Source organism: Schistocerca serialis, chromosome 12 (assembly GCF_023864345.2).
Source record: "Schistocerca serialis cubense isolate TAMUIC-IGC-003099 chromosome 12, iqSchSeri2.2, whole genome shotgun sequence".
Taxonomy (NCBI): Eukaryota; Metazoa; Arthropoda; class Insecta; order Orthoptera; family Acrididae; genus Schistocerca; species Schistocerca serialis.
The window spans coordinates 188,162,671-188,185,616 of NC_064649.1; the positions used below are offsets into that span (position 1 = coordinate 188,162,671).

The following is a 22,946-nucleotide window of genomic DNA, read 5'->3' on the forward strand; positions in this document are numbered from 1 at the left end:
ATATTATTACAGATTATTTACATCACAAATTTTGATACTCGCAAACTCGCTCATTAAAATTTAGGGTACTCCTCATTGACGTAGAGTTATGAAAGTTGGCAAAAAGCATATTTTCGCAGCATAAATAAAGGGAAAAAAAGAAAATTATGGATTTGTAATTTTGTTATATGAAAAATATATTTCTTTTGCCATTTCAAACATGAAATTAAAACATTCCTGGAAGTCTTGGAATCTCTGGGACTCATACCTTGCAAGTATCAATGTCAATACCAGGCACAAGTCACTAATATTCTAGATTGATAAATGAATAAACTGTTTCATATACATAAATAAGTCTGCATGGAACCCTCAGTGTCCAAGTCCTACTCTCATCTGGTCAATTTATTCTTTCATTTCACCTCGCTGTGCCAATGCAATTTGTGATTTCATTTCACCTCGCTATGCCAATGCAATTTGTGCTTTCATTCCACCTCGCTATGCCAATGCAACGAGTCCCTCGTTTCGAGTGTGGTAATATACACCACTCCAGAGGAGTTGTGTGCCCCTACGTCTTCCAACAAACAAATCATACTTGCAACCGAAAATTATAAAATGTCATAGGCAAGAGTACAGTTATTGTTTGGGGTTGTTAAGTTATATTTGCACGTGACGAATTCTATCAAAGAAAGACATCTTCCGAGATGGGGTGGCGGTTGTAGGAGCTTTTTGAGAGGAAATATCTGCTCAGACACAGAAACATAAGATACACATACTGCCATCCTTAGAGGTGCACCGAGTTCCAAAGCATAGGTAGAAACATTTTAAGGTTTTTAAGGAAAGAGATCCCCATTATCCTGTCTGAGTCTCAGTTTGGGCATAATATATTGAATCCAGGAGGTTTAATTGTATATGAGTTGGCATGATTTGTGAAGGAAGTACATGTGTTATTAATGCTCAACATAGGTCTTACTTGTGAGCTTTCAAACCACAAAATTGCAATTTTGGGTGATGTATGATTAATTATAGATGAACATAAGAAGAAACTTATTTTGGAAACTACATAATCCTTCAAGAAATGGCTAGGATTCTGTCTAGTTCGAGGGTTGGGCTAACTATATTATCTCAACATTGTGAATGGAAAATACTTTCTAGGAATAGTAGAAAAGTGCATTGGATAATCGGATGACGAATTGAATCAGGATCTGGGGTCACATCACGTGACGAGTGAAGAGCCCGAAGAGTTCTCAATCGGCGAAAGCGTCATCGTATAATTTGTCATGATGGAATGTCATCAGAGACGTTGCAGTACACTTTCACAGCTGAGTAGCCACTGCAGTGTCTTTGGTCCACTTTAGCAGCAGCCAGAGGTAGGGGGGACTCGTGGAGAGGGGAATAACAGCTCCAATAGCACGGGTGGTAGTGTCCGAGGCTTTGCCGATGCCCTCTCGACAGAGGGGACAAAGTGGTAGAGTGCGTGCAAAATAACGTGGCTGATAAATGCGCAATCGGCACGGCACGGATGGAGGGGCAATAGTGATGGGGGTTGCAGGCACGTACTGTACGGGGAATGCCGAGCAGTGGAGGGAAGTGCTGTTCTAAACTAAATTCTACACTCACATTTTTTGTAAGTATTAAGTGGAGCCTCTCGGTGCCCACACTTGTATAGTGAGCATTCAAAAAGATCTACTGTCACCTCTGCTTTGGTTAGTGTCTAGAAAGAATTCCGCTGAAAATGCAAAAAAAGCAGTGATTTGGTTTTCACCAGGCTTTTTAGCCATTTGTAACTTTTAGAGAAGCATCACGTCTTGCAAGTTTTGAGTAAAACCTACACATTTATTCTCCTCACTTACATGCTGTGCACATGCAGCTGCAAGAGAATTCTGAAACTGTAGTTTTATTAATTGAGGAATTGAAGAAAAGTAAAGTCAAGTCAATAGCTAATGAAAAAGCACATCCTCACTACAAAAATAAATGTGTAATGTCTTCACTGATGCTGTTTCAAAACCCAACGGCATATCTCGTTTCACCAGCTATCGATGGCCCTTAAGAATTACACTCTTTCGTCAAAAAAGTCTGTAGTTAGTGGAAATAACAAGGTAGATAATGAAGTTTTGCACAATAACCATTTGGAAAAATATTCTCCTCTTTGTTCGCTATCATTTGCCAACAACATTTCAACAACTGAAACTGTTTGAAAAATATGAGGAATGTTGTGGGTTGCAAAAGAGTGTGCTACACCAGATCAATTTTTTTCAGACTGGTTACAAGTAAAGACCTACACCAAAGTCTAAAGAAAAATTCAATACGTCAGCTAAATTTCATACACGGCTACATATTATGCAGTACGGCCCACACGCAAAATCATAGCGACCCCCACTTTTCATTACAAACTTTTTCGAAGTTCATGCAATATCACAATAACAATGACCAACAATGAAATGATGGGCACATCATCACGAATCTGACATAAAAGATATATTTAACACAAAAATGCAAGTTTTTTACCAAACAGTCTCTGTAAAATCGTTTGAGAAAGACTGCAGGATGTGGACCTCGGTTCTGTCATCAAAGCGTGTTGCCGACCGGACAAAACGGGGCAAACAACATTGGCCTTCCTTTGCAAACAAATGAATGAACTCACCCTACATATTGGATGAAAACTGATCATTAAGCATCAGCCACCATTCGACAATGACCAGGAAGTGGCAAATCACTAGAAAGTGGTCACTGTCAGAAAGACTGTCACGTAGCAATCACTGTAGCAAGTCCATCAGTTTGGGGAAGAGAGCGCAAGGTCGACAGCTGAAAAAGTGCCACAGGCAACAATGATATGGTTAGGACAGCTCTCTTTGGCAAGAGACAGATCAAGACTGGAGAGAACCTGGTCAATCAGATGATTTAGTACGAGGGCTATCCACAAAGTACATTACGTTTTGGAATTAAAAATAAATAAAGTATTGGAAAACTTTTTTATTATATACAGATGAAAGCCACACTTAAATATTACTTTTCTACATAGTTGCCATTTAAATTAAGACTTATCGTAGCGATGGACGAGCTGAGAAATTCCTTCATCGTAAAATTCGGCCGCCTGCGGCTTCAACCACGTGGTTACCTCTTCTCGAAGCTGTGCGTCGTCATCAAAATGCTGCATAGCCAACCATTTCTTCATTGCTGGGAATAAGTGGAAGTCGCTCGGTGCCAGGTCAGGACCGTACGGCGGATGAGGAAACAACTCCCACTTAAAAGATTCGAGAACTTCACGAGTGGCATTTGCCGTGTGGGCCCGGGCGTTGTCACGAATCAGCAAGAGCTTTGAGCCCAACTTTCCCCTGCGCTCGTTTCGTATTGCTCTTCTGAGGTTGTGCAGAGTTTGGCAATACCTTTGAGAGTTTACTGTAGTGCCTCTTTCCAGGAAATCCACAAAAATCACACCTTTTCTGTCCCAAAAGACAGTCGCCATCACCTTCCTTGCCGACATTGTCTGCATGCATTTCTTGGGTTTTTGGGGGAAATTTGTGTGCCCCCACTGCATTCACCGCAATTTTGTCTCACAGTTCACACGCTTAACCCACGTTTCGTCACCAGTAACGATGCGATCGAGTAATGAGTCGCCATCTTTCTCGTAAGCGTCCAAAAACGTTAACGCTGCAGCCATTCGCTGATTTTTGTGAATCTCTGTCAAGATTTTTGGTATCCATCTTGCGAAAAACTTGTGGTAACCAAGCTTTTCGGTAATGATTTCATGCAACAAACTTCGTGAAATTTGTGGAAAACTCATAGAGAGTTCCGTTACTGTGAAATTACGGTTTTCACGGACTGCGGCATCGAATTTTCCGACAAGTTCGGCAGTCACTATGCTGGGTCTTCCTCTTCGCTCTTCGTCGTGAACGTTAGTTCGGCCATTTTTAAATATTATGACCCATTGACGCACTCCACCTTCAGTGATTATGTTGTCCCCATACACTTCACAAAGCTGCCGATAGATTTCTATCGGTGTACAGTTTTTTGCAGTCAGAAACTTCACACTTCGCGGCATTTTCAATTAACGCTGAAATTTCAAACTGTCACAGTAACTCAACGGAGTACAGCACGAACCTCTAACTAGCACGGCAGGATGCCGACTGAGCGGCTGAATGTAGGAGGGAAATGGCCGGGTGTGGGGAGTGGTTTCTGAAGGTGTGTACAGGAGCAGAATGGGGAAGAAAATTAGCTATGCACATTCAAAGGAACTGTCTCATCGTTTGCCTCAGTAGATTTAATGAAATCGTGCAAAGCCTGAATATGGATGACTGGAAACAGTTTTGAATTGTCATTGTCCCAAGCGTGAGTCCCGTGTATTGCCACTGGATCCTTTCATCCGTTGGTAGTGGTTCTGGTGATAGTGATGGTGGTAATAACAATTATCATCATCATCACCATCATCATTACTAGCAATACAATATTAATAATAACAATATATGAAGCAACAGTATCATGAATATACATCAACAGCAATACTGAAGCAATTGGATTCTAAATAATACACGAAAAAATCTGTTCGTTCATGTTATTCTACTTTGTATAGTTTAATATCAGCTGTTAGTCACATTTGGTTTGGGTCCCACACACTCGAGTAATGCTCTAAGATGGATCGAATGATGTATGTAAGCAATATTATTTGGAATTTGATTGCAATTTCCCAATGAAATTAAATATACCATCTGCTTTACTTCTAATTGCCTATGTGGTCACCCCATTTCAGATTCCCACAAATGGTTAAAGAAGTGTTTGTACGAGTTGAACGATTCCAATAATAACTCAGGGATGTCGTACTCGTAGAATACCACATTCGTGTGTTTTCTTAAGTACGTAATTTTACTTTTCTGTACATTTAAAGAAAGTTTCGAATATTACGAAATCTTGAATACAAATGAACGAACAGTACTGGTTGCAAAACTGGATTTTTTATTTTATTTCTCCTCCAATGATGCATTTAACCTTATACAAGGCATGTTCAGATTGATCTATGAGAAAAAATACAACCTTGCATACAAGTGGCATGACCGTGATTTAGCAAAAAAGCCAGTAACAGTCAATGCATTAAAAGCCCAAAAAATTTAAAAATATATAAAAAAATAACTTACTGATACAGAAGATATTAAATACACGGGCAACTGGGCCTAAAACATACGAAAGACCCAGCAGGTAGCTGCCCACATTTTTTTGACAAGGCCTTGCGTGGTGTCCTATAAAACACATTACCGTAAGAATAGCTGAGATGTATTCAAAAACAAATGACCAGCTCAGTCTGACAAGAAGTACGTACATCTGCATAAATATGCAGCAGATTGCCTTTTCAGATAAGCGGCACCGTCCACGTCTACTAGAATGGGCTCTAGCCTACACAGATGCATCACGCAGTAAATACGTAGCAGCCACAGTTGCTCACACTTCATGTACTACTGAGAAAAGAAATGTACAAATAGAAACGGCTATCATACACAGCCCACAGCAGGTGGATGGGATTGTGATAGGTTTCCAGATTTATTCAAAAAAATGGTTCAAATGGCTCTGAGCACTATGGGACTCAACATCTTAGGTCATGAGTCCCCTAGAACTTAGAACTACTTAAACCTAACTAACCTAAGGACATCACACACACCCATGCCCGAGGCAGGATTCGAACCTGCGACCGTAGCAGTCCCGCGGTTCCGGACTGCAGCGCCAGAACCGCTAGACCACCGCGGCCGGCCAGATTTATTCACAAAGAGAAACATGACAAACACTAAAGCCATACAAAAGATCTTGCTTACAATTGCAGGTAAAATGTTTATACAAATTGGTCATAGTAAACAAGGCTAAATATCTTTTTAAAAATCAGAAATTATAAAAGCCTATACTGCTGTAATGTAAACGAATAAAATCTGCGCGAGGGTACCGAGAGAATTTATTTCTCAGTGCACCAGGCAGTATTATGGCTAAAAATTACTTCGTGCACTTTCTTCTCCTTCAGTCAAAACTAGGCCACAGACATGCTAAATAGTGTCATATTACAGTGAGTAACCTCAGAAAGTAAGACAGAATCAAATATAGCCTATCTGGATGCTAATAACTGAGTCATAATACACTGACGGATAAAAAAATCTCGACACCCAGTGTGAGTTGTCCTACATAAATGAAAGTTGGAAGGCGTGTTTGTATATCTGAAAGATGTCACCTGTCCAGACTTCACACCAGTCGCGTAGCAGTGGCACCAGTGACGCCACTGTGAGGATGCGAATCAGATTTGCTTCAGACACGCACTCTAACTGTTGTGAGCTCTAGGTACCTTCGAGATCGGACACGGCGGGTTGACGTCAGTCACGAAAGGCTTAAAGACGACAAGGATGTATCGACACCTCGGTGAATTTGAGTGAGGTCGTGTAAGACGGCTACAAGAAACTGGATGTTCCTTCTGTGGTATTGCAGAAATACTCGGCAGGAATGTAGCCACTGTACACTGATCACTGGCAGTGGTGGTCGAGAGAATGTACAATTGGGAGAAGACCGCGCTTCAGACGACCGTGTGGCACTGCCGAGGGGAAGGCCGTCGTGTTCGGTACGTGCGTCTGCAGCACCAATTTGAGCAGCACAATGCCACGATGAACTGTTACAAATTGGTTAGTTCGAGGACAGCTGAGAGCCAGACACTGTCTCACGTGCACTTCACTTACCTCAAACCACCACCACGTCCTGCGACTTCAGTGTTGCCAAGTGTTGTCTGATCGAGCTGATTCTGCCTCAGTGCTCGACCTGTTGTGCTGCCATTCGTGAACACCATTCCAGAAGGTGTTTTCCAAAAGGATAACACACGCCCGTATACCGCTGTCGTAATCCGACGGGCTCCACACAGTGTCGACGTGTCGTCTCGGCCTGCTCGATCGCCACACTTTTCTCCGATCGAGCACGTACGGGACGTCACGAGATGACGACTCCAGCATCGGCCACAAACTGCATTAACCACCCCCGTGTTGAGCAGCTGAGTGCAACAAGCGAGGAACTCCGTCTAACAAATTGGCATCTGGCACCTCTACAACACCACGAACGCACGTTTGCGTGTTAGAAATTATTCTGGTGGTTACACCGGTTATTAATGTACCGGCATTTCACATTTGCAAAGGCTTCTCTCTTGCTAAGATTAATCTGTGATCTCGAAATGTTAATCAGTTAAATATGTTACCTAGACAGATGTATGGCCAAAATTTCATTACTCTACAGTAATTAATTTTCGGTGCTGCGATTTTTTTCCATCATTGTATTTATGACCCCAATGACAATCCTATTTTTCTCCACAACGGTCAAATATTTTCGAGTTTTCGATATATCTGAAGGTGTTAGGAATTAGAGCATCCCAGACGATGATACCGTATTCGTCCAAGGCACCTATACTGTGACAATCAGAAAGTACTTTTCGTACGTCACAGCCCTCAAACAGGTGGCCTCTGTCACTGGGCGCAATGGGTGGGTTCAGTTTTATTAAGTATTCCCAGATTTTTTACACATACCGTATGCTCGTGGCAGAACTCACCTCAGTTGCTATAAAACACGATTCCGATTGTAATTTTTTTGCGAGAAGTGGCATGTTTCGTTCCAGCTGAACTGGAGCTGAATTTAAACTGTCCCTCCAGACCAGATCGTTCACACTTTTCTAAAACTCCATCGGGATAAAAATGAGGGCGAGGATAAATGAACAGATACACGCTCACATACAAACCTAAAGGAGCAAAATAGAAAGGTAAAGAGATTGCTATACACACTGGCTCATAGGTGGCAGAGGGAAAAAGATTAACGGGGAATTAATAGCATACACACATACTAAGTGCCTCTACCACATCTACCCAACACTCTCTCAATCTAACAAATACAAAAAAAAAGGAAAACAGTATTCTAAAACTGGAATACATTTTCGGTTAAAACCAGATTACTCCAATGAGTTGACCTGACAGTATGTTTAAATGCAAAGTTTTCAACGTCAACGTTACAATATAATAAATAAAGGTATCACCCCACAATATTTTTTAAAAGCAGAACAATTCGCGTTTTATGTATTAGTAGGTTTCTTACCCAATATTGAATTCCCTGTCAGCCCACAACTTGGAATCTTGAGACAGCTTTTTCCAACGACGGCACACGTTCGGTACCACATCCAGTAGATCGGTGAAAGCCACGTGGGACAAGATCATTAGCAGCAGTTCGTCTGGTAAGTCATTGATGCCCGTATGCCACATCACGCTGCCTTCAGCGGGCACTTGGCGCCTGCCTCTGTAATTGCAGCCTGAAGCCATTTTGCTGTCGGGTGGGCCTTCAGCCCGCGGCGAGGTGGAAGGAGTTGTCATGTGGATGTCTGTCAGATATGTTCGCAAGCGCTGAAATAAAACAAAATGAGTTATAAACCTACATTCATACGAATCTGTGGATTTCAACTGCTGGCAACAATGTTAGTGAGCTGATGCTGTTATTCATTGCACTATCACGTGACAGTTTTTTTGAAATCATTTCTTACAAGTGAAAATCGTAAGTGGCGAGTTAACAGTGCGATACCATGCCGACAGAGCGTTGACGTCATTTATGTGACAGATACAAGGCTTAAGAACCAAGCGGGTGACGTTACTAGGGAAAAAAGGATAGCAAAATAAAATATCACGAATTAACACGTTCTCCACTAGATCATAGATGGTTTTGGGTAGAGAATGTTGTTCTTACTAATGACTTAAACACAGTAAAAACTTACACGAAGATTGTTCCCCTCAACGAAATGCCACTGCCAATAAACCCACATGGATCCAGTAAACAGAAAACCTACGCCACCACCAACAAAAACGGAACAGCACACAACATGCAGGAGAACAGATGTGGAATATGGAAGATAGGAGACGAGTTATTAACAGACTTGAAGCTGCAATACGTACAACACTTGCTCGTGAAACACAATTTAGAGTCCCGATCCAGCAAACAGTTTTAGTCTGCCAGGAAGTTTCAGTTAACAACATTATGACATTATATGCAAAACTTACGACCAAAGTCTAAAACAAATACCGCATTTATCCGGTTATAAGACGAGGTTTTTCCTAGATCGGTTGTCCGAGAAATACAGGGTCGCTTATATTCGCATATCGAGTAACTGCTGCTCAGGTCAACGTTTTTACATTGTTTAATAGATGAATGTAGGGTCGTCTTATATTTACAGATGAAGCTTTGTCCATTGAGGTCTCATATTCATAAAAAGGTATTTTGAACGATCCCGAACGGTAGTGTGTAGAAAACAATGCTTGCGTTCAAAGAGAAAGGGATTTATCGATATGCCGAAGCACTCGATACAATATTGACTTTCTCGATCAATCACGTGACATTAGACTCGTCGTGCGAGCGCTAGGGATACGCGAGAAGCTATGTACTAGAAACTACGACAATCAAATGATCTGCTTAAAACCTGACAATTCTGTGAAACGCCCGAGGAAATAACATTCAATTCTATCAACTTAAAAACTTCTATTGTATTTGAACAGGTTCGTAATAAAAGTTCTCATACATATGGATACTGTATACACTCATCTATGTTGCTTTTAAAGTAAAGGTAACATTCAAACGGGAAGATGTTCTCCTTCGAAAACCATTACTTGATTCTGAACCCAAGTCAATATTTTGTTTATGATAAACTATAACGATTTGCCGCTTGGGTTGCAAATGAGAAATTCGCTCGATGTTCACGATGTGGCGACGTCATTTATCCACTACGCCAAAAACAGCGGGTGAAAGCTGCAGCTGATAGACATTTATCTTTGCCGTAGTCGGCTTGGTTACGAGTTGTATATTCTTGTTAGTTTTTTATCTGTGCTTGGAAAAAAAAATGTTATCTCATGAAAAAGCTGTTACTTCATAAAATATAAAGGCTCCCATAGTGGTGACCCCGAAAAATTGTAGCAGAAGCATAAAGAAAATATATGTACCGACGAGAATAATGAATTCAGAGACAAAAGCATGGGGCAGTGGAATCAAGATTGAAGACTACAGTCTGTTCGACCAAGGATCGCGGTCCACGCCCTTTGATTCGCCACAAAACGGAACGACAGATGTTAACGCAAAAGATGGGAGTACCTACGCGCGACACGGAAATGTTAAGCTTTCCGCGTTCTGGCCGACGCGCCCCCAGCTTTGGTTTACGCAGGCTGAATGCATATTTCGGCAGCGTGGGGTGTCTAACAACATTGACAAATTTAATATAGTGGTTTCACGTCTAAATTTAGAAGTGATAGAGCAAGTAGAAGAAACCTTGTTGCAACAAAATTACTTTGTGCTAAAGGAAGCTCTCATACAGCATTATACGTTGTCACCAGATTTGCGACTACAAAAAATTTTCGCACACGAAGATTTGGGCGACAAGACTCCGTCACAAGTACTCAAAGCCTTACGTTCATTAGCCGGCCCGGAACTCCTACCTGAAGAGTCTTTACGTCTAATATGGCTTCGTAAACTTCCTGCCAACATCCGTGCCGTCGTTGCAGCAGAAGCAGACTTACCATTGCAAGTCTTAGCAAAAAAGGCAGACACCATCGCAAACACCTTAACCGAAGTTTCTGCGTGTTCCGAATTCAACTCCAGCCAGGATAGAGGCCCAAGAACGTGTAGTGTGATGGAATCTGACGTCAGTGAGCCAGGAACATGCAATAATACTCCCCAACAGCAGTGCTCATCGACCGAACCCACCATACAGCAACTGGCAGCACAAGTGGCAAAACTCAACGTGCAAGTAACTTCACTCCACCAGCAGCTACGAAGTCGCAGTTGGAAAAGACGAAGAAATGCTATCCAGCAGGATTTGATAGATCAATGATGCTGGTACCACAGACGCTTCGGTAACACTGCCCGTCAATGTATTCAACCCTGCAGCTACCCAAACTTACAAGGCGGGCGTTAAAGGGCGCTAACGTTCGTCAACAACATAGGCGCCCGAGTCATAGCGTGATTCAAAGAGGTGAAAACGCCACAGTATCTGCAGTCAACCAATCACACCGATTGTTCGTGTTGGACCTCTCTTCAGGTGAGAAGTTTCTGATTGACACAGGTTCAGAAGTCAGTGTTTATCCAAGAAAGAGAGGTGATATACTCACGACAACAACGCAACATGTGCTGACTGCGGCAAACAATTCCAGAATATCTACCTATGGTGAGAAACAGTTGGCATTACATCTAAATTCCAACTTCCATCCAAAATGGACTTTTGTGGTTGCTGATGTGCCGAGCCCTATAATTGGGGCGGACTTTTTACGGAACTACCGACTTATGCCCGACCTGGTTTACCGTCGTTTGGTGACAGTTCTCACAGAAGGGATATTGCCTACTGCGTCTTCCGCGTCGGTTCAAGTACAGTGCGATGTGCCCGTGTCTTTCCGCACGAAGATTTCCGGCTCCTCTACCGCGTCATCCGCGTCGGGATATTGTGATACGATGTCGTATCGGCAACTAAGCGGGGCGCACACGTGTGAAGACAGCCGACAGTCTTAACGATTCGTATACTGCAGGCAATATCAGGGCACTGTCGGAGGAATCACTTTTTCGTAAACTGCTTCAAGACTTTCCAGCACTTACCGAACCCGTCAACGCAACCAGGAAATGCAGACACAATACTCAACACCACATCAGCACGACACGAGGTCAACCCGTTGCCTTCCGCCCGCGGCGTCTGCCTCCAGAGAAGCTGCTCGCGGCGCGAGCTGAGTTCGACAGACTTCTAAAAACAGGTATTCTAAGTAGGTCTGATAGTTCGTGGGCATCTCCAATTCACATGGTCCGTAAAAAAGACAATTCATGGAGAGTATGTGGAGACTACAGGGCGCTCAATGCCCGCTACCCACTACCCAATGTGACTGATTTTAACAGTACGATTAGCAATGCCAAAATATTTAGTGTGATTGATTGCACCAAAGAATTTTCCCCGATTCCCATGGCTCCATCTGACATTAAAAAAACAGCAGTTATCACACCATTCGGTTTGTTTGAGTACAATTTTATGCCATTTGGCCTCAGAAACGCTGCCCAAACATGGCAAAGATTCATGCATGAGGTGCTTCGAGAATTACCGTTCGTATTTTGTTATATGGACGACATTTTAGTATTCTCTGGTTCTGCATATCAGCATGTCGAACATCTGCGGCAGTTTTTCCGCCGTCTGACAGAGTATGGCATAATTATTAACGAAACAATGTGCAGGTTTGGAAAACGCGAGGTTAAGTTCCTGGGATATTTGGTTTCAGCAGCAGGCCTGTCACCTTTGCCTGAGCGGGTTGAAGCAGTACAACAGATGCCCCTTCCCACAACTTACAAAGGACTTCGCAGATTTTTAGGCATGCTCAACTATTACAGACGTCACTTACCTAAATTAGCTGCCGCCCAAGAGCCACTCACAACGTTACTTGCAGGTAAAAATACAACAGGAAATCGTAAAATTCCATGGAGTCCAGATGCTGAAGCAGCTTTCCATGACTTAAAGAAATGTCTTTCTCGGGCAACACTACTGGGACATCCAAGATTGAGCGCTCCTTTAGCGCTCATGGTTGATGCGAGCCAAACAGCAGTGGGTGCAGCGCTACAGCAAGAAGTTGATGGCAGATGGCAGCCGCTCGCATTTTTCTCTAAAAACCTGACTCGACAGCAGCAAAAATGGAGTGCTATTGACCGTGAGTTGCTTGATATTTACTTAGCCATAAAGCATTTTCGCACATCTGTCGAAGGGAGACACTTTGCAATTTTTACCGATCACAAGCCGTTAGTAGCTATATTTCGACGAGACACAGAGCTCAAGTCACCACGTCAGTGCAGGCAAGTCGAGTACATTGCACAGTTCACAACTGGCGTGCGTCACATTTCAGGAAAAGACAACCTGGTCGCAGATTGCCTGTCTAGGAATTGTGCCAGTTTAAATTCAATTCGTTGGACCGAGTTAGCGTCTAAACAACGAGAAGATCCTTTCTTGCGCCGTCTAATAGAGGAACAGAGAACTGCGCTGCAGCTCAGACGTGTGTCTGTCCCAAATGTTCCAGACGGAATTTGGTGTGATGTAGCAAAAGGAAAGGAGCGACCTTACATACCAGAACAATATCGTCGCGAGATTTATAGTGCACTACATAACATATCACATCCAGGAGTACGAGCTACAGTCAAGTTAGTTTCCTCCAAAGTAGTGTGGCCTGGAATACAAAAAGATTGTCGTGCATGGGAGCGTGCATGCCTAACATGCCAGCGTAATAAAATCAGCAGACATGTCTTTGCACCTATTGCTGACTTCCCGACGACATCTGCAAGATTTTCACATATACACGTGGACATTGTGGGCCCGCTATCATGTTCTTCAGAACAACGCTATTTGCTCACAATCATTGATCGTTTTACCAGGTGTCCAGAAGTAGTTGTAATACAAGACATTTCTGGGGAGTCGGTTGCAAAAGCGCTGTTGCATTCATGGTTCTCCAGGTTTGGCGTTCCACAAAACATAACAACAGATCGCGGAAGGCAGTTTGAAAGCCAACTTTTCCATGAACTTTTACTACTGTGCGGGTGCAACCACCTACGCACCACAAGCTATCATCCATCTAGTAATGGAATGGTGGAACGACTACACCGCACGCTCAAAGCTGCATTAATGTGTAGTTCCACGTCATGGCCTGAAGCACTACCGCTGGTCCTACTCGGATTGAGAACGGCCGTGAAGGAGGACTTACAATGCTCTTCCGCAGAATTGGTTTATGGCGAGCAATTGAGGGTTCCTGGAGAATTTATCGTTTCAGCATCTACACAGCCGTTCGCCCCTGAGCTATGCACGCAATTCGCGAGACAACTCAGCGTTAGAATGAGAAACATCAAACCCACTAACCCTGTCAGACATGGAGACCGGATAGTGTTTGTACATAAAGACCTGCAAGCAACGTCCCACGTGTGGCTTAGGGATGATACGGTGCGCCCGCCGCTTGTTTCGCCTTACTCTGGACCATACAGGGTAATCACAAGAGGAAGCCACAGCTTCAAAATCGATAAGGATGGTAAAGAAGAGACAGTCTCAATTGAGCGGCTTAAACCTGCTTACACCGAAGAGGGTACACTCCTTCCTCGGTCTGCAAAATCACCCTGAAACGTGGAGGCCAAGGAAACAGCAGAGAGTCTCGCCGAGCTCTCGGTTTCAGAAGAGGACAACGAAGCAGCAAGTGCAGAACAGGAGAAGCCATTGCCTGCACCAGATGTTTTCACGAGAGCTGGTAGAAAAGTCAAGTGCAAGTTTCCCCACATACCTGGTGCACCCGGCTTCAAAAGGAGGGGGGCTGATGTGGCGACGTCATTTATCCACTGCGCCGAAAACAGCGGGTGAAAGCTGCAGCTGATAGACATTTATCTTTGCCGTAGTCGGCTTGGTTACGAGTTGTTAGTTTTTGATCTGTGCTTGGAAAATAAAATGTTTTCTCAACTCATGAAAAAGCTATTACTTCATAAAATATAAAGGCTCCTATAACGTACTAGAATACCGCGGAAAAACGTTACCAGCATTTAATCAGTTTTGGAGCAAGCTGACGAAATTCAGACGAAACGAGAAAGAAAATTAATCCAGAATTAAAAGTCTAAAGAACGAAATAAATCACATTAGACTGATTGCAGTTGTTATCGCAATAATAAATTACAGAGGAAAGACGCGTTTTGGAGATAGTATCGAGAGAAATAAATACGTCGCGGGTTCGAGAATTGGATTGAATCGTGATTGTGATCTTTTATTATGTACTGGTTGTTGTTGTTGCACATGACTTGCACCGTGGAAGACTTTATCGTCCACGTTGCTCAAGAACAGCACTACGGAACTTTGGATGCGGCTCAGTCAAACAAGTTTGGCTGTGAGCGAGCAGAAAGTACGTCGTGTTGCCAACCATGGTAATGTATACTGCATAGTTTGGTTTTTTATGAACATCTACCACATTGAAACTGCAGTTTGCCTAAATTCATTTGCATTCGAAATCGAATTGACTTTAAAATTGGACAAATACTCAACAATAGCATGTATTTCTGCAGGATATGCTAACAACCTAGATTGGGGGCCAGTGGTGTACTTACGTGTTTCGTGCGACGATGTTGTCGACGCTCACCGTGAGATATGACGGGAGTGTATCAGCTGCTGGTTCTACACAACCAGCGAGAGAGCGGCGGGCACATGATATGTTTGGAAGCAAGAGTCATTGCAACATTCACACATCAGTATCATTTACGAAACACTGATGTTTATTTTTTTTTTAAATTACGTTCTTTTGATGGCGTCCTCCTGTACGAATACATTCGTGAAATCTGCTGTTGAGATTCCTCATTGACCACTGCCACATCTCAGCTGGGATACTGTGAATTGGATCCCGAATTATCTGTTTTCAATCATCCACAGTTCTTGTTCGAGTCGTGTAGACTTTGCCCTTAAGGCAGCCCCACAAGAAAAAGTCACAAACGGATAAATCTGGCGATCTAGGGGGCCAGGGAATGTTACCGAATCGTGAGATCACTCACACGGTTGCCGGACAATTCTCGCACATATTCCATCGATTGCCGTGCAGTGTGTGATGTCGCTCCGTCCTGTTGAAACCAGGCCTCTTGAACGTTTGAAAAGTCGTTCAATGCAGGTGTAAAGAAAGTTCGTAACATCTCCACGTAACGATTTGCAGTGACAGTAATTGTGTTTCCCTGATCATTTTCGAAAAAATACCGTCCGATAATCCCATGTGATAAAACACACCATACTGTCACTTTACTAGCGTGTGAAGGGCGCACGTGAACGTCATTAGAATTTGTGTTTGACCAGCAACGGTAGTTCTATTTATTCACATAACCTGGGACATCAAAATGTGCCTCATCTGATATCCACAACTTGTTCACAAACTGTAATGCTCCTACGTAATATAATATTATTGTAATATTCCCGCTGCGAGTACCAGCGATGATGCGCTGCCGTAATTGAGACGGCAACGCTCTTTGCTGTGACGACAACGCTCTTTTCTGTGAAAAAAAAGGCATTATGTTTTTTTTGTAATTGTTGGAGGTAAGGAATGCGGATTGGACGTTGTGATTTTTATAGATCAGGTAAGTATGCATATAGAAGTAATTTTGAAGTGCAAGGGAGATACAACTTGTAATCGCAATTATAAAGAATAAAAAAATGTAATTTGTGAAAAAGAAGGTAAATATCGTCTACGAACTTTTATTCGGTGTTGGATCCCTGGGCCTTCATACAACTATTAGTGTGTTAAGTAATACAGTGCACAGTGATTTCTTCGCGAATTAATAATACTGGGAGAATCTGCTACTATCACGGTCCGAACGACGCGCAATATTTCGCCGTCTGCCTGTGTGTTCAAGACGCTCCCTAAGCGACCAGTTTGTTACTCAGAAGATATCATCATACCGCCACTGTTGTTATACCTTCCCATTCTGCAAGTGTTTCCAGAAAATCTTACGGCGACTGTGAGTATTGTAGCTGCCACGAAAGACGGAGTCTTCATCGCGAGTTGTAGCAGTTTTCTCCGACTTTCCCTGGTGTTCTCTGACAAGGCAACCTCTCCATCGCACCCCCCTCAGATTTAGTTATAAGTTGGCACAGGATAGGCCTTGAAAAACCGAACACAGATCAACTGAGAAAACAGGGAGAAGTTGTGTGGAACTATGAAAAAAATAAGCAAAATATACAAACTGAGTAGTCCATGGGCAAGACAGGCAACATCAAGGAGAGTGTGAGCGCAGGAGCCCCGTGGTCCCGTGGTTAGCGTGAGCAGCTGCGGAATGACAGGTCCTTGGTTCAAGTCTTCCCTCGAGTGAAAAGTTTAATTTTTTATTTTCAGACAATTATTATCTGTCCGTCCGATACGAGGTAACTGCGCCGTAGTATGGGGACGCTACACCTAAACAAACATCGAAACACACGACGTCAGTCGACTACAGTGCACGAAAGAGAGAGTATTCCTGCTAACGAGGCTCCTGGCTGGCAGCTGACTGTTCGCTACTTTTTTGGGAGTGATTATCACATCCACAAGAAAACTTAAATCGGGCAAGGTAGAAGAATCTTTTTACCCATTCGCCAAGTGTACAAGTCGGGTGGGTCGACAACATATTCCTGTCATGTGACGCACATGCCGTCACTTGTGTCGTATAGAACATAACAGACGTGTTTTCCTGTGGAGGAATCGGTTGACCTATGACCTTGCGATCGAATGTTTTCGGTTCCCATGGGAGAGGCACGTCCTTTCGTCTACTAATCGCACGGTTTTGCGGTGCGGTCGCAAAACACAGACACTAAACTTATTACAGTGAACAGAGACGTCTATGAACGAACGGACAGATCATAACTTTGCGAAAATAAATAAAGTAACCTTTTCACTCGAGCGAAGACTTGAACCAAGGACCTCTCATTCCGCAGCTGCTCACGCTAACCACGGGACCACGCCGCTCCTGAGCTCTTGCTATCCTTGATGTTGCCTGTCTTGCTCATGGACTACTCAGTTTGTATATTTTGCTTTTTTTTTCATAGTTCCACACAACTTCTTCCTGTTTTCTCGATTGAGCTGAGTTCAGTTTTTCAAGGCCTATCCACTGTGCCCACTTATAACTAAATATGTGTGTGTGTGTGTGTGTTGGGGGGGGGGGGGGGGGGGAGGGTTCGATGGGGAGGTTCCCTTGTGAGAAACGGAAACCTCCGACCGCCAACTCATCCTGTACCTAACCTGTCTCTCCTTACAGCAGCCACGAAGAAAACATATTCATCTATAACCAAATGTTTTCACAGACTGTTTGTATTAAGACTGGTAAAAAATTTCAATATGTACGCATCTAGGCAAAAAAATCAAAAGAGAGTTTTAAATGCAGTACCTGTCTTATCTGTGTCAAAGTCAAAGGTCAAGTTAAGTATTTGTTTTCTCTTTACGACGTAGCAGCTCATTTTAAAATTCATCGTCATTGTTTATTTTTGTTATTTGTTGACAGAATCCTAATCGTTGTCCTTCAGTTGTAGTTTGTACGGATGAAGTTTTAAATCAAGATGAATAATTCTGCGAAACACTCTGTCGGGACATTCAAACCACTGCTGCTCGCTTACGAATTGAAACCCGTGGGCTGCGTAAGGCACACCTGCGTTGAACATCAGCGTTCGCTGGAGAAAGCACACTTCTCGGTCGTCCTGTTGGTTTCTTCTTTAGGGCAGATCCAGTATCTTCAAAGTTATTTATTTTATCGTGCGTTTCGACGGAACGGCATCATGACGTCCTAAATTATAAAAACGTCCAAACTCCCTTTGCGCCGCTACCAAACCATCACTGTTTTCATAAAACATTTTTATGGCTAACGCACGCTGCTGTCCTTTCCACTGATCCACGATTACTGAAATGGCGGACTGTTTACTAGCTGTCACGCACACACAGTGCTGCCACCTGCCCATGGCTGTCACTACTCATTTCAAACATACCCATTATTGTGTCAAGCTGTATTTGTGACAATGAAGATATACAGGGTGACAATTATTGAACTATATGAAAAAAATGTAAATTAGGTACAAACTACGGCGTTCACATACTTTATTCAACATCTCTACAGATATTCGGATTTACATTATGACATGTTCGATATGCCTGCCATCGTTGGCGGTGATATGGCTGGAGCAGACAAACTGCGAAATTCTGCATGACCAACTGAAGTGTCGGAACATAAATGCTGTCGATGATCTCCTGAATGGATGTTTTCGGCTGAACAATCGTTTTAGGGCTATTTCTGTACTCCTTGTCTTTAATATATCCCCACAAAAACGAGTCGCATGCGTTCAGATCCGGAGAATATGCCGGCCATGGAGGCAGGAATTCGGTCTCCAAAGTGCGCCTCCAGAACATTAAACACTCTCCTGCTTCGATGGGATCGAGATCCGTCTTGTATGAACCAGATCTTGTCGAAATCAGGGTCACTTTGGATAATGGGGATGAAATCGTCTTCCAAAACCATGTTTCATTCAATAATCTCTGTGCAATCAAGGAATATCTCACGGATTATTCCGTGACTGGACATTGCACCGAACACAGCCATCCGTTGAGGGTGAAGGACTTCTCGATTGCGAAATGCGGATTCTCAGTCCCACAAACGCACCAATTTTGCTTCTTGACGAACCCATCTAAATGAAAGTGAACTCTGTCGCTAAACCAAACCACTAATTCCCATCATGCCCCACTGCCAACAGTGCAGCTTGAACGTCCTAACGCAAACCGTTCAGAAGTTTTGATGTTTTTATTTCATGTAGTTCAATAATCATCACCCTGTAGGATGATGACGGCATGATGATGAAAAATATTGATACAACAGACGAGCAGTCTAAGTAAACAAAAAAGGTAGTGAAGTAAAAATTAATGTAAACAGTTTCTTTTTTCTATTTCTCCTTATAAAACAATAAATGGCACGAGTGTAGCTTAGGTGTATGTTAGCTGTTTAGGCAGAAAAAGTTTGAAATTTTGATTAGTGAGAATATTTAAAAAAATTATTTGTCCTCAAGAAACTTCTCAAGAAAAAGGGGTGTCTTTTTAAGTTCAAGGTCGTTGTATAATCGGGTACATAGAATATAAACGAAAACATCCAAATCACCATTTACGTAACAGATTGATAAGACATCATACTTTAAAGCATATAAGAAATACTAGGGCTCTTCACAAGACCCAACATTTACTAATTAGGATCAAGTCTCCAGTTCTGGCCACTACACCACTTATGGCCAATTTGATGTGATTACTGAACTGTAAAGCTTCTTTTGAACACCAACAGGTATGAACAATATGAACTGTTCGATTCCATTAGATATTGAAACATTTCTTTGACTGTTCTTGTTTGGAGTCATAATTTTTTGAAAAAGTCTGTGCTGTAGAAGATGAGTTTTGTAGCGTTTCCTTTACGCAAAGCATAATCTGATTTTAGTTTTCTACACATTTAAATAAAACTGTGTCTTTTGGGAGGTAGGGCTAAGAATTATAGTTTCATTTCTTACACGTTAAATATGATACAACTCAAAAACAGTTTTCCATGTTTCTTTATTATTGACCTTGGGGCTTTTCTTCCCCCGGAGTTTTTCTTTTAGTGGTTAGAATGACTAATGTATGGTTTCATTGTGCTCTGTGTGTTTCTGAAACAAGGGACCAATGACCATTGCAGTTTGGTCCCTTTAATCTTTAAACCAACCAACCAAACCACTGAATTTCTATGGCCATTACAAGATCTTGGTTCACTGTTACGGCACAAGTAGAGACATGTGATCTATTTTGGCCACTTCTAAAAATACGTACAATGCATCTATAATACAGTTTTGGTCTACATTCTACGTAGACCAGTTTTATTTAATTAGGCATATTTGAAATATTTCTGGTGTTTTTTATATCAAGATATACCTAATTAATTGTCTTGCCTGAACATCTCATATTAATTTATCTAACCTCATAATAGTGAAATATGCTACCCATATTATGAAAATATAATGTTTTTTACCCCCCCCCATGAACCATGGACCTTGCCGTTGGTGGGGAGGCTTGCGTGCCTCAGCGATACAGATAGCCGTACCGTAGGTGTAACCACAACGGAGTCCGCCCCGGTAGCTGAGTGGTCAGCGTGACAGACTGTCAATCCTAAGGGTCGGAAATTTTCTTCGCTCAGGGACTGGGTGTTGTGTTGTCCTAATCATCATCATTTCATCCCCATCGACACGCAGGTCGCCGAAGTGGCGTCAAATCGAAAGACCTGCACCAGGCGAACGGTCTACCCGACGGGAGGCCCTAGCCACACGACATTTCCATTTACCACAACGGAGGGGTATCTGTTGAGAGGCCAGACAAACGTGTGGTTCCTGAAGAGGGGCAGCAGCCTTTTCAGTAGTTGCAAGGGCAACAGTCTGGATGATTGACTGATCTGGCCTTGTAACAATAACCAAAACGGCCTTGCTGTGCTGGTACTGCGAACGGCTGAAAGCAAGGGGAAACTACAGCCGTAATTTTTCCCGAGGGCATGCAGCTTTACTGTATGATTACATGATGATGGCGTCCTCTTGGGTAAAATATTCCGGAGGTAAAATAGTCCCCCATTCGGATCTCCGGGCGGGGACTACTCAAGAGGATGTCGTTATGAGGAGAAAGAAAACTGGCGTTCTACGGATCGGAGCGTGGAATGTCAGATCCCTTAATCGGGCAGGTAGGTTAGAAAATTTAAAAAGGGAAATGGATAGGTTGAAGTTAGATATAGTGGGAATTAGTGAAGTTCGGTGGCAGGAGGAACAAGACTTCTGGTCAGGTGACTACAGGGTTATAAACACAAAATCAAATAGGGGTAATGCAGGAGTAGGTTTAATAATGAATAGGAAAATAGGAATGCGGGTAGGCTACTACAAACAGCATAGTGAACGCATTATTGTGGCCAAGATAGATACGAAGCCCACGCCTACTACAGTAGTACAAGTTTATATGCCAACTAGCTCTGCAGATGACGAAGAAATTGAAGAAATGTATGATGAAATAAAAGAAATTATTCAGATTGTGAAGGGAGACGAAAATTTAATAGTCATGGGTGACTGGAATTCGAGTGTAGGAAAAGGGAGAGAAGGAAACATAGTAGGTGAATATGGATTGGGGGACAGAAATGAAAGAGGAAGCCGCCTGGTCGAATTTTGCACAGAGCACAACATAATCATAACTAACACTTGGTTTAAGAATCATGAAAGAAGGTTGTATACATGGAAGAACCCTGGAGATACTAAAAGGTATCAGATAGATTATATAATGGTAAGACCGAGATTTAGGAACCAGGTTTTAAATTGTAAGACATTTCCAGGGGCAGATGTGGACTCTGACCACAATCTATTGGTTATGACCTGTAGATTAAAACTGAAGAAACTGGAAAAAGGTGGGAATTTAAGGAGATGGGACCTGGATAAACTAAAAGAACCAGAGGTTGTACAGAGATTCAGGGAGAGCATAAGGGAGCAATTGACAGGAATGGGGGAAATAAATACAGTAGAAGAAGAATGGGTAGCTTTGAGGGATGAAGTAGTGAAGGCAGCAGAGGATCAAGTAGGTAAAAAGACGAGGGCTAGTAGAAATCCTTGGGTAACAGAAGAAATATTGAATTTAATTGATGAAAGGAGAAAATATAAAAATGCAGTAAGTGAAACAGGCAAAAAGGAATACAAACGTCTCAAAAATGAGATCGACAGGAAGTGCAAAATGGCTAAGCAGGGATGGCTAGAGGACAAATGTAAGGATGTAGAGGCCTATCTCACTAGGGGTAAGATAGATACCGCCTACAGGAAAATTAAAGAGACCTTTGGAGATAAGAGAACCACTTGTATGAATATCAAGAGCTCAGATGGAAACCCAGTTCTAAGCAAAGAAGGGAAAGCAGAAAGGTGGAAGGAGTATATAGAGGGTCTATACAAGGGCAATGTACTTGAGGACAATATTATGGAAATGGAAGAGGATGTAGATGAAGATGAAATGGGAGATATGATACTGCGTGAAGAGTTTGACAGAGCACTGAAAGACCTGAGTCGAAACAAGGCCCCCGGAGTAGACAATATTCCATTGGAACTACTGACGGCCGTGGGAGAGCCAGTCCTGACAAAACTCTACCATCTGGTGAGCAAGATGTATGAAACAGGCGAAATACCCTCAGACTTCAAGAAGAATATAATAATTCCAATCCCAAAGAAAGCAGGTGTTGACAGATGTGAAAATTACCGAACTATCAGCTTAATAAGTCACAGCTGCAAAATACTAACACGAATTCTTTACAGACGAATGGAAAAACTAGTAGAAGCCAACCTCGGGGAAGATCAGTTTGGATTCCGTAGAAACACTGGAACACGTGAGGCAATACTGACCTTACGACTTATCTTAGAAGAAAGATTAAGGAAAGGCAAACCTACGTTTCTA

The 22,946-nt window shown here is 42.6% G+C and overlaps 1 protein-coding gene across 1 annotated transcript in view; it reads right to left on the minus strand.

The window, feature by feature from the left end:
* Positions 1–22,946, minus strand: part of LOC126428093 (uncharacterized) — a 161,746-nt gene that overhangs the window by 126,816 nt on the left and 11,984 nt on the right. The window contains exon 2 of the mRNA XM_050089985.1: positions 8,065–8,366. Within this exon, the coding sequence (XP_049945942.1) occupies positions 8,065–8,336 (272 nt within the window). The 5' untranslated portion in view covers positions 8,337–8,366. The remainder of the gene's footprint in view (positions 1–8,064; positions 8,367–22,946) is intronic.